We start from the raw sequence: 14,263 nt of genomic DNA on the forward strand, positions 1-14,263 counted from the left end.
GATATTCTAATTCTTTAAATTTTTCACACGCTTGATAGTTACAATTTATTTCAATAATTAGACATATTAATCAGGTCTTCAAAAAAACATTTATATACATTTGTATTATTAAGGTCTGCAAAATTGTATTCTATATTATAAATATTTACTTTCCGTTTGTAGAAAAAAAATAGAAATCATTTACATATTGATCTCTACTTAAATAACATGTACATATATGAATTTGTATGAAAATGAGAATATATATGTATATATATATATATTATACATATACGATATTATGTAGTTAGAAGATGAAATAATTTTCCTTGGAAAACTTTCTTATCATAAACTACTCTAGTGATTTCTAAGAAATTTAAAGAGAGTTGGTTCTACTGAAATGCGTATAACCGGCGGCGCAATGTTCGCTGCCAAAAGGGGCAGACGAGTGATGTGAAAATTGTCAAATATTTTGTGCGAGGTGGTGTCCCGCGGTGAATTTGATAGTGTTCCAAAAGACCGTCGCAATGTCCAGTACTCTGGAGAATAAGATTCTGAATTTACAAGAACGTCTTAGAGCAGAAAATGAATCAAGAGATAGAGATAGACAGAACAGCGAGGTTGGACCAGGAACGAGTCTTCAACCGTCATCCTCGGGGTCTGTCTCGAGTTCTGCCTCACGACGTGAGTTTAATTTAAACGACACTTATAAAAATAATAAAATCTTTTCTTGACGTTTTTTCCAAAAATTTCCAATTGAATTTTGCTTTTACTACTTGTCGTACAGGTTATGTTGATCATCACAATTTATTCTGTTGATTCTATATACGATACTCTTTTGGTCTTCTTATCTAACGCGTAGTTTATTTCATTCAACCTGTTGGTAAATTAATAACATTTATACACGCATATGTTTTTCATTTTGATAAATAGATTGTGTTTTGAGATAAACTGAAATATGTTTAAATGAATCATAAACAAACACAATGTACTTTTTTTTAATGGAAGAATCTCTTTGTAATGATAAGGATGATTATTTTCTTTTATCTAGTTTTGAATTGTTATTTGTCTTCAAGCAAACTTGTTAATGTTTGTCCATCAATAATAAAAGACATTGCATGTGTATTGAAAATGTAAGATTATTTTTTTATTGAAGAATGTATGTCACTTCCTACACCTCTAGTTAGATATAAAAATGATTTTGAACTCTTATCTTTAATGCAGCTCCAATTCCAACATTGAAAGTCTCACAGATACCTCCAAAGAAACAGGATAGTGAATTTGAATCAAAACTACAAGAAATCATGAAAATGAATGGTATTTTAAATATTAATGGTCAGAGGTATCAAACTGAAATGAAAGACTTAGAACATCTAGGTGAATTGGGAAATGGTACCTGTGGACATGTTGTTAAAATGAGGCATAAACCTAGTGGTGTACTCATTGCCGTTAAACAAATGAGGCGTTCTGGTAACGCAGAAGAGAATAAAAGGATAATTATGGATCTTGATGTTGTGTTAAAATCACATGATTGTCCATATATTGTGCAATGTTTGGGTTGTTTTATCACCGAATCTGATGTGTGGATTTGTATGGAACTAATGGCAACTTGTTTAGATAAATTATTAAAAAGAACCAGGCAAGCAATGCCTGAAGAATTTTTAGGAAAAGTTACAGTAGCAGTAAGTAAATCATAAGTTTATGATAAGTCTTATATTTGTCTTAATTCTACCTGGATTATTATTTATCTAAAAAGAATTATATCTTTACAGACAGTAAAAGCATTATCATATTTGAAAGAAAAGCACGGTGTAATTCACAGAGATGTGAAGCCTAGTAATATTCTTCTTGATGAAAGGGGAGGAGTTAAGTTATGTGATTTTGGTATATCTGGCAGATTAGTTGATAGTAAAGCAAAAACTAGAAGTGCAGGATGTGCTGCTTACATGGCTGTTAGTACACATAATGTTATTTCTTGTTATGCTGAAGTTTAAAATTGTTTTATAAAATACTGCTATACTTTTGCAGCCTGAAAGAATTGATCCCCCAGATCCAACAAAACCAGACTATGATATAAGAGCCGATGTTTGGAGCTTGGGTATCACTTTAGTCGAATTAGCTACAGGAGTATTCCCTTACAGAGATTGTAAGACTGATTTTGAGGTAAACTGAATATATTATATAAACATATATTATATAAATGGTAGTATTTGATGTGTTTAAAATGCTCGTTATACTTATATGAATTCATAGGTACTGAGCAGAGTAGTGCAAGATGACCCTCCCTCCCTTCCACCAGATGCAATCTTCTCAAAAGAATTTAGAAATTTCGTGAGTTGTTGCCTTACAAAAAATTATAAACATCGTCCAAAATATCATAAACTCATGGAGCATCCTTTTATCCGAAAACACGATGTACCACAAGATGAAGAAACAAACTCCTCAGTACTAAATTCTGGTTGCCAATGGTTTGGCAGAGTTATGCAGCAATTAGAGCCAAGGTAAACTGTTAATAAGCATATATCGTAAATATTACAAGATAGTTTTCAAGTATTGTATAGAAAATTTTTGATTAAAAAGATCATGTGACTTTAGAAAATGTGGTAGAGATATGTGCTATTAGAAAAGACCATTCTATAGGAAACGAATAGAGTTTTAAACATGGCATGATATTCCCAACTAATATTATAATGATTTGGTTTGGTTTGAAAATAACCGGGTATTGTTCTTTTATATTAGTTTAAAAAATTTTTAACACACTTCAGCATTCATGGTTAATGGGTAGGTATTAAAGGAGCTCGAAAAATTACACTGAGTTTTAAAGTTGGATTTTTGTTGGATACTACTAGTTTTTATATATTTATCTTTTATTCATTGCCAAACAACATTTACAAACCTGTCCATACATTTCGATTAAAAGTTTGCGTGCGTGTTAAATTGTGTTGCAGCGTTGAGCTTGAGGGAGGCAGCGCAGCATAGCATCCCCTCTCCCTCGCCCCTGCCCCTTCTTCCATTTTCCTTAAAAACTTACCCATAAACTCCAAAAAACTTAAAAAAAATACACCTCACAATTATCCAAAAATCTGCCCGATTTTCATTTCGAGTTGTTTGGTTTGTGCACGCGCCTGTTACACACCCCACCCTTCAACCCCTACTCATGGTAAGCATTGTTTTTATTTATTTGAATATTCGTTTATTTGTCTTTATATTATGTAGCGATCATTCAGTGGCACAAATAAGATTTCCCTGTGCACACTCCATTCATTATAAAATAGTTATATTTGTTTAATTATATTTGTATTTTTATCCTTGTCTTAAACGTTAGTATATGTCAGTTAAACATTTTACTTGTGTTTTTAGCATGTAATATTTTGAATTTTTTAATTTTGACCACAGATATTCTTTATGACCTTGGTAAAAATTCCTCTATCCTCGTTTGTGTTGCATGATTCTATGATTAACGTTCTAACTTCTATTAACCCCATATAAATTCAAGTTTTTTGCAGAACCAACATGATACAATTATCTTGGGTACCAGTGACATTTTTACACAAATCAAGTTATTTTGGGGGACCAGTCATTTTTTTTTGATGATATATAAAACCGTAGTTTAATATTGTTGAATTCAGTTTCAGGTTGCCAGGGTGGCAGCAACGAGTTACGGGTCATGTATCTTTGAAACAAACAGCTCATCTCAGGGCTCAGTCTGAAGTACCAGCTTTCCTACGAAGCAATGTCACCAAAGACTCACAGAACTCCAGCTTTTTGCCATTTCATCAACGATCAAATAGTGAGAATGGTGCGAACTATGTATCTTATAGTCCATACGCGCTTAGACGAAAGGAAATTTCCAGGCCGTTTTCTCCTCCTTCGTCCAATGACATGGATACATCGGAATCGAATTTTCAACGACCGTATTCACCATATAGGCATGCCGATCAAAATAGGGATTATTCTTCGAATCATTGTTCTCTTAATGGACAAGGTAGGCAAGAAGGAAGACCGTTCTCTCCTTATCGACAGGATGCTAGTACAATAGACGCGGGAAGTAGACTCTATTCACCATATCATGGGCGCTTCACGGAAGATCGAGACACCAGTAAAGAAAGATGGCAAGGTGTCTCTAGATCTTTAAGTCCGTTTGCTCGTGATTATTCACCTTGGAGAAGAGAAAACGTTGACCCTCCAAATGTAGTACAATCAACTGAAAGTGGGCGGTATTCTCCGTTTCTTCAACAACGATTAGGACAAACTCCATCTGTGCCTCAAACTCATCCCCAAACTCAAGATATTTATGGTAGTCCTATGATTAGTCGTAAAAGGTAAATAACGATAAATGTTGTAACCCGTTGTTGGTATGATTAATAGCGTAGATATTATTATATATATTCATTTTTTAAATACAGGTTTCCTTCTGAACCCCCTCCACAAGGATCTCATGGTTCTACCAGCCCCGAATTATTAATTTCCCGTTTTGCTCATCAATTGAAGCAAGAACCGTCACCTGTTATGCCACCTGTTCAGGGTGGGTCTAAAGAATCTGCCAAGAAGCGTTTTGCTTCTTATGTTCGTCTTAGACTTGGAAGCGAACGTGCTCCTTCGCCGGAACCACCGCCGAGATTGAGTCGCGGTGAATCTCCTCTTGCCCTTAGAAGGAATTTAGTGGATCAAGCCTCTCCTTCTTTTGCACGAAGGTATTGTTTTTCTTTTTTTGACTTCAAGCGTATATAAGATGTGAACAGTTTTTTAATTCAATGCATATTCTTTTCAAGGTACGTTTCATCTTCTCCACCTCAACCTCCACCGAGAAGATTGTCGGAAAGCAATTCCGTGCCCGGTAGCCCTCAACATGTACGAGCTCGACTACGTTACACTCCCGAACCTCAGAGGAGACCTCCGCCTCCATAACCCACCGTTACGATTAAATCATATTCCTTGTTGGTGCCATATGCGATAAAAGTAATTGAATTAATCACATGTACCACGTAGAACGGTGTTATAATCAACGATGGTTGTGCACACAAGTGACCTGTGCACAGTGTACTTGAAAACAGTTCTAAACCAAAAAATAGTTGTTTGTAATACTCGGTGATATTGTGAATTCTAATTTAGTACGTATTTTAAAGAAGAACTTGGATACGTACTATGTATGATGTTATTATTGAACATTGAATATTGCTCGTAAGCACGAAAAGAAAAGTTAGACTCCTAAATTCGAGAGGACGGTCTTTGGGATTCATTTTTGCACGATTTCCGTGGCTGTAACGTACCGCGTTGAACTACTTTGTCAATAACTCTCTTATCGACGTGTATTTATATAGGATATGCAATTACTGATGCAATACGATGCTCAACTTTTTATATTGCTTGTAAAGATATAAATAAATGTAGTATGTTCGACGTTTTTCTAAAAAAAAGCGACAAAAAATAAAAAAAATTAGAAAAAAACAAAAAACTAAAAGATAAAAGAAAATCTTTATTAGGAGATGCGGCATCGTACTGAACGCGTAAACCGTTCCTATCATTCTTCGTTTACGCTTCTTTTCTTATCGAGGAACAAGCGAGAGTATGTGAAACCAAACATGTAAAGCAATTCTCTCTTCCTCGGGCGGCCTTGCAGTATCTCTGCAACTCGACTTAGCAATGGCGACATTTTTCACATTCATTATCGTTTGTAAAATAATACCAAACACATACAGCGATCACTAGATCGATTGAGTGAAAACCAAATTATAAGAAATATTAACGACGTCTCCGTAAGGGAAGCACAAATATTCACGTCTCCTAGATTCTACGAGTTTCAACAGATGTATATTATTTAAAATAAGAGGCGTGTTTGGGCTAGTACGTTGTAATTATTATTTTTAATTAACATTTATTCATTAACTTTGTTCAATCTACACTCGTAATCACCTTTGTCGCTTATTTGACAAAAGGATCTGTTGCAATGTAAATAAACTTATATTTATACGATACCATTGACTCGTTTCATTTACCCTGTATTAAATTTCAGAATAGGTCATGAGTAATTCACTAGCATCTATGATTACCTATCTCGCATTGGCGCTGCCATTTATTAGTTACAATGTATTTTTATCATGTACTGCCACGTAACGTTAAGCAATTTCTTTTCGTCAGGCGCTCATGCGCGATGCTATTATTGCACTGTAATGGTTTCATTTAATTACAATAATTTCACTTTCTATTTTGTTACGAATGTCAATAAAATTACGAAGTAATCGCGTTAACATATTTATCCGAAAGATCAATTATACCTATTTTACATCAGGAATTTTAATATATAATTCATTAGTAATGAAATGATATTTGTATGTACACTAATCTTGCTACTTTCATGTATGTAAATGAATATGCGTAAATATGCAGAATAATGAATTTTTTCTGAAGGTATGAAACTGTTAGGTATGAAGACATTATATGAAATCACGTATATAAATAATATATTAATTTTCACTTCTGGATTGTAATTTTTAATTGTATGGAAAATAGATCTCAGTAGAGAATGAAATTATTACTTTATTAATAATTATTAAATTATTAATGAAATTCTTTTGATTTAACGAATTAGCAAAGAATTCATTATCTTTTTTGTTTTCAATGTGTAAGTGCATAGATTTATGATCGTACACTATATAGATATGCATATTGTACATTTTTCATGTAATTCGTGTATATTTGCATTATTTACACGTAATGTAATATAAAGAAAACATTATATAATTCTTGAAAATTATAAGAGAGTACATGATCTTGTACGAGAAGGGCTTGGTCGAAGATCATTTTAAAAATAAATTCTTTGCTCGAATCGGCCCGTCCCTGAGTAATCAATATGGCCTCCAGGTCTACGCGGGGCACGCTAGCGTAGTGTAGATATTTCTCCAAAAATCTTTAGAACAAATAGTTTCTGTGATAATGTAATTAGTCAAGCTATTGAAAAGTGTATGGAGAGATATTTTCATGGTGTTTATAATAATATCAGTGATAGTATTCAGTCAGAAAGAGATTTAGAAGGCATTCCATTGCCTTTGTATCTAGTTGCACTTTGCGGAAGACATCGTCAACGTTGCAGTACGATCCGGTAGTCGTTCAGCGTTTAGCGATTAATTTATTGGCCATCGAATTTTATGATGAGGTGGCATTTTAAGTGTAAGGATTCATAGTTTCCAGTTAATATCTATTATTATGTCGGAGGATAAGAGCAAGGAAGATGCCACGATGGAGGGTTGCCAAGAAGGGGGCGAAGAGGATGATATGGCTGCCGAGAGGGTCGAAGATAAGGTCAGTATCCAACAGATCCTCGAGGGTATGACGAATGAATTTAACAAAAATGTGAGTCCCGTAAAAAGTACAGAAATTAACCGATCAGAGAAGTCAGATCACAAGGAGATCGAAAAACCGGTGATGCCTCTTGACGAAATGCCACCAGATGAGAAAGAAATTGCTGGAACAAAGGACGAAGAAGATGTTCCAATGAAACAGAATGCCGCGGAATCAACGTTGACGGATGAAAATCATAAAGAAGATGAAAATACTGGGAAACAGGAAACTTTGAAGAAGGATAACGGAATTCCGCGTATTGTCCTTACATTCAGGACAATTGACGAAAATACTGATCACGGTAAAAAAACCAAGATATCAAGTTGCTCTTCCAACCTTACTTTAGTTCCTGATGAATTAGCAAATTGTGATCAAATTGGTGGTGTTTCTGTCAAGATTGAAAATTCAGATGAAAATTCTGACACTGTTGAAAAATCAGATTCAGATGAAGGTAGAACGGAAGAACCGGTCAAACAATCTAAAAACAGAGAACCAGAAGGAAATATAGAGGAATCAAAATCACCAAAGGAAGATACCAGTGTAATAACAGAAAATAAAAATATTGTTCTTAATGAAAAAACAAAGACTGATGAACCAGATACTTCAACAGAACCTGTAGAAAAAGTGGATCAAGCAGACAGTACAGTCCCAGTTACTAGGAAAAGAAGAACAGGACGACCTAGATTAAGAGCACTTAGGTTTCTTATTTTCCTTTATCCTAAATATGTAAAATATTATGCATGATATTCGTAAACATTCTATGACATTTTTAGTGATCACACTGAAGAACCTCCAGGTCCTAAACGTTCAGCTCGACGATTATGTAAAGAAACATTGAAGAGTACTGTGCTAGAAAGTGCAATGGCAAGAAAAGAAAAATCTAATTATACAGAAGAAAATTTACAATTTAAAAAACAAAGGAAATATAACAAACCAGGGAGACCTAAGAAGGTGATACAGGGGAAGGATCAAAATAAACAGTTGCAAGCTAAACCGCCTGACATACGTCAGGAAATAGAGTCTTCTATTTCAGATGGAAATATCACTATTTCTGAGGTAAACTCAACGTTAGAATATTCTAGAAATTCTACCATATCAGAAAATATTGTAAATGAAACAGTGCTGGATGAGTCACAAAATTTTTCATCCGACTTTGATGGTATGCCGAAATTGTCTCCTATGATAAAAAGCTCAGACTCACAAGCAAAGCTAGGGAACTCAATTGGCAATTCCACAAATGATGACATATCTTTAGCAGATATTGAAAAGCCATTTTTAAAGCCAGCTGCTGGTAGGCCCAAACGAGAAAGGGGAAGGCCTAGAGGAAGTCAAGCTGCGAGGAAAATAGCTAAAGTAGATTCATTTGAAGGTATAAAAAGAAATACAAAATATACGCTTTTATTATACTTTACATAGTATAATTTCCATTATATCTTTTTAGATGGATCTGTATCAATTGCAGAAACAGGCAAAAACAACGATTATCCCGAAGGTAATATTTCAAAATTTCTTGATATGCGTAATTATCATAAAAGAAGTGATTTTATTAATTTGTATATAACTCTAGAAGGCATAGTACCTGCTAAAAGAACAAGGAGAAGTATGGTTCCAAGTCCAAGTCCTGCAGAGGGACAAGCTGCAAAGCCAGAATCAACAGCGATTATAAGTGAAGTTAGTATAGTATAGTAAAATAGTACAATTAGTATTTTTTATTCCAGAGACACATGTTTCATTATATTTTTCAGACATATGGTCAATCAATGTTATGTTTATGTCAAGTAAGGTCTCAACTATATGTGACAATCACTGGTTCTGGGGCACCATTATATTGTACTGCGATAGATTCGATCGATAATAGATTGGTAGGTTGTTGTAATGAAGTTGATAGCAATGATGTAGCAATGAGAAGGCCGAGTACACGTGTTCCTTTTATCATTTTATGTCGAATGCACAAAGAAAGACTTTTAAGACATAATTGTTGTCCTTCTTGTGGGCTGTTTTGTTCACAAGGAAGGTTTGTACAATGTATTAATGGTCATCAATATCATCGTGAATGTGAAATTTATCCAAATAAAAAGGGTGTTTGTCCTCATTGTGGAAATGAAACTACAGCATATGATGTAATGGTGACCATGAGTGGCTTAAGAAAACCTGTATTCATTCCGACCCGAAAGAAGTTCTCAAAACTGCCTTCTGCAAAAATGAGTTTACCAGGGAAAGGTGATAACACAAAGTTGGCAGAGCGTCCTCCTAGTCCTCTAATTCAAGCAGATATTATTAAGATACCTGAGCCATCTGTTAATACCGAGAGGCCGGAACGTTATACTATCATGAGCCTTTACACATCTGTAAAGAATGGAGATTTGGAAAAACTGGTTAACGTTTTAGGTACGTTGCTGTACCATTTCTGCTTTGAAAGTACGAGGAATGGCTCGTAATGACTCTTAATGTTTTAGCATGTGGATACAATGCAAATCATACATTCCGGGATTATGCTCATCGGACTGGTCTTCACATAGCCGCGGATAAAGGTCACTTGTCTTGTGTACATGTTTTGGTACAAGCTGGCGCTCAATTAGACGTGATGGATAGAAATCAGTTGACACCTTTGATGTTAGCCGCTAGTAAGGGTAAAGCTGATGTGGTAAAATACTTAATAAGGATAGGTGCTGATGTTACATTGAAAGGAGAAGATGGTATGACTGCTTTACACATGGCTGCTAAATCTGGTCATTTAGAAGTGTGTAGAATAATTTTGACAGAATGCAAAGCACCAAGAACATTAGTAGGTAATTAAATTTTTACTAAAGTAGCGTTATATTGTTTGAATTGGTTTAATATTATGTGTAACAATAACTTCTTATGTTCTGTTAGATTCAGTGGATGATGGTGGATGGACTAGTTTAATTTGGGCTTGTGAGTTTTGTCATACCGATGTCGCGCGATTTTTGTTGGATAAGAAGTGCGATCCTTTAATTCGAGATGCAGAACAAAACATAGCGTTACATTGGAGTGCTTTTAGCGGAAGTTCAGAAATTACAGAAATGCTACTTAACGAAGGGTGTGACGTGAACGCTGTCAACGTTCATGGGGACACACCTTTGTAAGTATTTTAATGCTTATATAGTTAAAATAATTAAGTTTTTGTACAATATTTAATGACGTTACAGGCATATAGCTGCAAGGCAAGATCAGTATGCAGTTAGTGTTCTTTTATTAGCTCGTGGTGCTAAAATAGGAGAAGTTAATGCTGCAGGGGAAACTGCAGTAAATTGTTGTACAAATGATGGTGATACTATGTCTGCTTTAAGATTAAATGCCAAAGTCAATGAACTTTCTGAACACATGTGGGAAAAAACAATCAAAATATTAACTAAGTAATTATCAGAATGAATATGTGTTTATCTTCAGTAGAGTAATAGCGATATTAACTATATGCTTTTAATGATTTATTTTTATAGTGATATTTCACGTGGTAAAGAAACGAATCCGATACAATGTGTCAATGGATACGATTCCGAAGATAAGCCAACAGATTTTCTTTACGTGACTGAAAATTGCTTTACCAGCAATATAAATGTTGATCGTACGATAACGTCCTTACAATCTTGTCGATGCGAAGATAATTGTAGTTCAGAGAAGTGTTTATGTGGGAATATAAGTTTAAGATGTTGGTACGATGAGGAAGGAAAATTGATTCCTGAATTTAATTATGCAGGTATATTAAATATGCTGCTTAAATGTAATGTTTCTAATATGTAGAATAAATGTTTAGGTGTTTTATTATTTATCTAGATCCTCCAATGTTGTTCGAGTGCAATCCAGCGTGTGATTGTAATCGCATAACGTGCAATAACCGCGTTGTTCAGCATGGATTAACGCAAAGGTTTCAATTATTTCGAACGAAAGGTAAAGGATGGGGACTTAGAACGCTACGGCACATTCCTAAAGGTTCCTATGTATGTGAATATGTGGGCGAGATTATTTCGGATTCTGAGGCAGATCATCGAGAAGACGATTCTTATCTATTCGATTTAGATAATAGAGTAAGTATCAAACATTTTATATCTGTACAAGATCGAATACTTTAACTCAAGAGATTCTATACGCGTGCAGGATGGAGAAACATATTGTATCGATGCGAGACGGTATGGAAACATTGCTCGCTTTATAAATCATTCTTGCGCACCCAATCTCTTGCCAGTGCGAGTGTTTGTTGAGCATCAGGATTTGCATTTTCCTAGGATAGCATTTTTTGCGAATCGCGACATCGAGGCAGATGAAGAGCTCGGGTATGTTAAAAAAAAACGATTGGCACGTGAAAATCACGATACATGTATATACTAGTAAACGGCGTTTCATGCTATTTCCTTTGGTTAATAAAACCCACTTCTGATTTGGTTTTGGTTGGCTAATCGTCATCGCTGGTAATTTTGGTTTCTTCGCCTTACTCATTCTCAAAGTCCTGCTTGACTCTTTCGAAACATGTGAGCTTGATATTGTTTCCATATCTTAAAATAGATAAACTGACACATCGAGTATGATATTTATTACTTTATTTTCCTTTTCTCTTGCTGATTTCGAAGATGGTAAGTTTCGTTATACGGCATTTTATTCCACGAAGGAAAACGTATTGTCAGTGTACTGTAAGAATGCTCGAAGATCATGTTATTCTTGAACATCGATTTTCATTAACGTAATTTATTTATCACTGAAGACCAATACGGAATTGTTTGCCTTCAGCTTCGATTATGGAGAGAAATTCTGGATAATAAAATGCAAGTCATTCACATGTACCTGTGGAGCCGAAAACTGCCGATATTCTGAGAAGACTATACAAGTTACTTTGGACAACTACCGCAGAAAAATACAGCAAGAAGAAATGCTGGCAGCTCAATAATCGTAATCCTAAAGCAATTTAGCAAATTCTATACACTTATTTTAGTTATTAGTTTAATGTTTTTCCTTCTTATTACTCGGAATGTTAAGTAGAGAATCTCAAAGTTTTTTAACTTGTTTAAAACAATCTTCGTACGATTTAGTCTGTGAAATTGAGAAAAGTACAAGTACAAATGGTGATGGGATCTTCGTAGGAAGAATAACTAAAATGATGTTATCTTGCTATTCGAGCTAAGAAGGAACTACGTTTTTCTTATTCCAGTTCGTCAAAATCGAACATATGTCCATATTAATTTACTCAACTTGACCATATTTTTCCTATTTCTGCCGATTATCTCGTGAGAATATGTCTCGGGAGATGTGCCACCTTACGATTCTTTCCTCTTTTAAATGAAGTAATATGCATAATATATGTTGTTACATAGATCTCGTACATAATGTACGAGTTATAATGGAATGTGTGTTTGTAATTGCTATAGTTTTGCGAATGATGTGCGTGATTAGGAAAAAGTAAATCGCTGATTGATGTACGTTATGGATGCAGTGCATTCGAAGTTCGTAACAACTGTCATGTTATGATTAAAGTTACGAGTTCGATACTTGCTTATTCAGTTTTATAGAATGATTGTTTATAAATGTTCGTTTCATTACGAACAACTTAGAACATAAGCACACCTTTTTGTACAAATTATTGATTTTTTGTATAATAAAAGAAATGTAGTTCTTTTCAAGATATATTGTATTTTCGTTTGATTATACTCGTCTAATATCGACTAAATTCAATCTGCAATACTGATAGTAATAGAAGAAATTCAATTTTGATAAGAAAAGCTACAGCAACAAGTCTGAAGTAATCCACTAGATGTCACTAGATACTTATTTGATACAATTAACAATGGATCTTGGAAAGATGTTTTGATCAATAATTTGTTTCAAAAACAAGTATCTTTCTCTCTCTCTCTCTCTCTCTCTGCCTCCTCCTTTCTCTTTTTATATGTAATGAAAAAGATTTGCAGGTATGAAAACATATCGTAATTATACCATAGATTTAATATTTTATAGGAAGTTGTGTCTAACTGATGATCTAATTGTTATACAAATTAAACTATTGATATCGAAACAATTCATAAGTACAAAGGAAATATAGAATAGACAAAAATATAATCATCTATCATTATAATTTTAATTTTGCTCTACAGAATCGATAAGGTTGAAAATGACATTAAAATGGTAACAAGAATGGCAAGTCCTTTAACGGTAAGAAGTAGATCGGTCGGTATATGGTATATATCGTATATCTCATATTCGTAAGTGCCATTATTATAAAGTGTATATATATATATATATTTATACGATTAAAAAATTATGATTATTAATTATAATTTCTTTCTATGTTAAATCTATGATAAATATGAAAGATTTTGGAATTACAAAATTATACAACATTAAAATGTATTAGGTGTTAAATCTGTGTTGTACATTTCATTTACGACGAAAATTTAAAACTTTTCAAAGGTTTTGTTTTCTACTACGCAGTACGCGTCAGTGATCGATCGTCAATTCGTCAATAAAAAGCAAGAGTCTAATACATTTTCCTTAAACGTCGCCTAAACACATGTTTTCCTTAAAAGCAAAGCACGTATATGTATATAACAACGTTAACGTGTTCAACGAATTATTCGTACTTTAAATTACTCGTACTTGTTATATATTATAGTGCGTTCGTTTAAATAATACATTCCGATAAATTATACCAAGAAGATATTTGAGACATACGTACCTTTCGGATTCCGGTAGACGAGATTACATATCTAATCCTTGGCTACTCTCCGTCAGATCATTCCATCGATTATGTCCTTGCACAAACACAGGCATTTTTTATATTTCACAAGAATATCGTTTTTTGAAACGTACCTCTTTAGGCTAAAAATCTATGGCAAAACTTATACGTTTTTTTTCACAAACATTCGCGATTAATCCGATATAGACTTTACGAAACCAAACGATCGATCGCGTTACGCGTTTTGATAACGTTCGAAAATGTTAC

General features: G+C 34.1%; 2 protein-coding genes across 4 annotated transcripts; both read left to right on the forward strand.

Moving 5' to 3' along the window:
• The first annotated feature begins 270 nt into the window (after positions 1 to 270).
• LOC117231547 (dual specificity mitogen-activated protein kinase kinase hemipterous-like) lies at positions 271 to 5,954 on the forward strand. Its single transcript, XM_033490133.1, has 8 exons — positions 271 to 663; positions 1,204 to 1,661; positions 1,752 to 1,931; positions 2,008 to 2,142; positions 2,233 to 2,480; positions 3,609 to 4,301; positions 4,386 to 4,673; positions 4,752 to 5,954. Exons 1-8 carry the CDS (start codon positions 507 to 509, stop codon positions 4,885 to 4,887), a joined length of 2,295 nt encoding a protein of 764 aa, XP_033346024.1. The 5' UTR covers positions 271 to 506; the 3' UTR covers positions 4,888 to 5,954.
• Positions 5,955 to 6,808: 854 nt separating this feature from the next.
• LOC117234999 (histone-lysine N-methyltransferase EHMT2) lies at positions 6,809 to 12,949 on the forward strand. 3 transcript variants are annotated; one of them, XM_033496827.1, is made up of 12 exons: positions 6,809 to 8,015; positions 8,091 to 8,686; positions 8,759 to 8,809; positions 8,888 to 8,988; positions 9,063 to 9,705; positions 9,774 to 10,106; positions 10,192 to 10,420; positions 10,488 to 10,694; positions 10,779 to 11,035; positions 11,113 to 11,363; positions 11,434 to 11,609; positions 12,061 to 12,949. In XM_033496827.1, the coding sequence occupies exons 1-12, from the start codon at positions 7,183 to 7,185 to the stop codon at positions 12,215 to 12,217; spliced, it is 3,834 nt and encodes a 1,277-aa protein (XP_033352718.1). In that variant the 5' UTR covers positions 6,809 to 7,182; the 3' UTR covers positions 12,218 to 12,949. The 3 variants fall into 3 exon arrangements, with proteins under 3 accessions (XP_033352718.1, XP_033352543.1, XP_033352626.1); XM_033496735.1 differs by having other exon boundaries at positions 6,810 to 8,015; positions 8,885 to 8,988; XM_033496652.1 differs by having other exon boundaries at positions 8,759 to 8,988.
• Positions 12,950 to 14,263: the final 1,314 nt, after the last annotated feature.

The sequence above is a fragment of the Bombus vosnesenskii genome, unplaced genomic scaffold (assembly GCF_011952255.1).
Source record: "Bombus vosnesenskii isolate JDL3184/JDL3185 unplaced genomic scaffold, Bvos_JDL3184-5_v1.1 scf7180000013262, whole genome shotgun sequence".
Lineage (NCBI taxonomy): Eukaryota > Metazoa > Arthropoda > Insecta > Hymenoptera > Apidae > Bombus > Bombus vosnesenskii.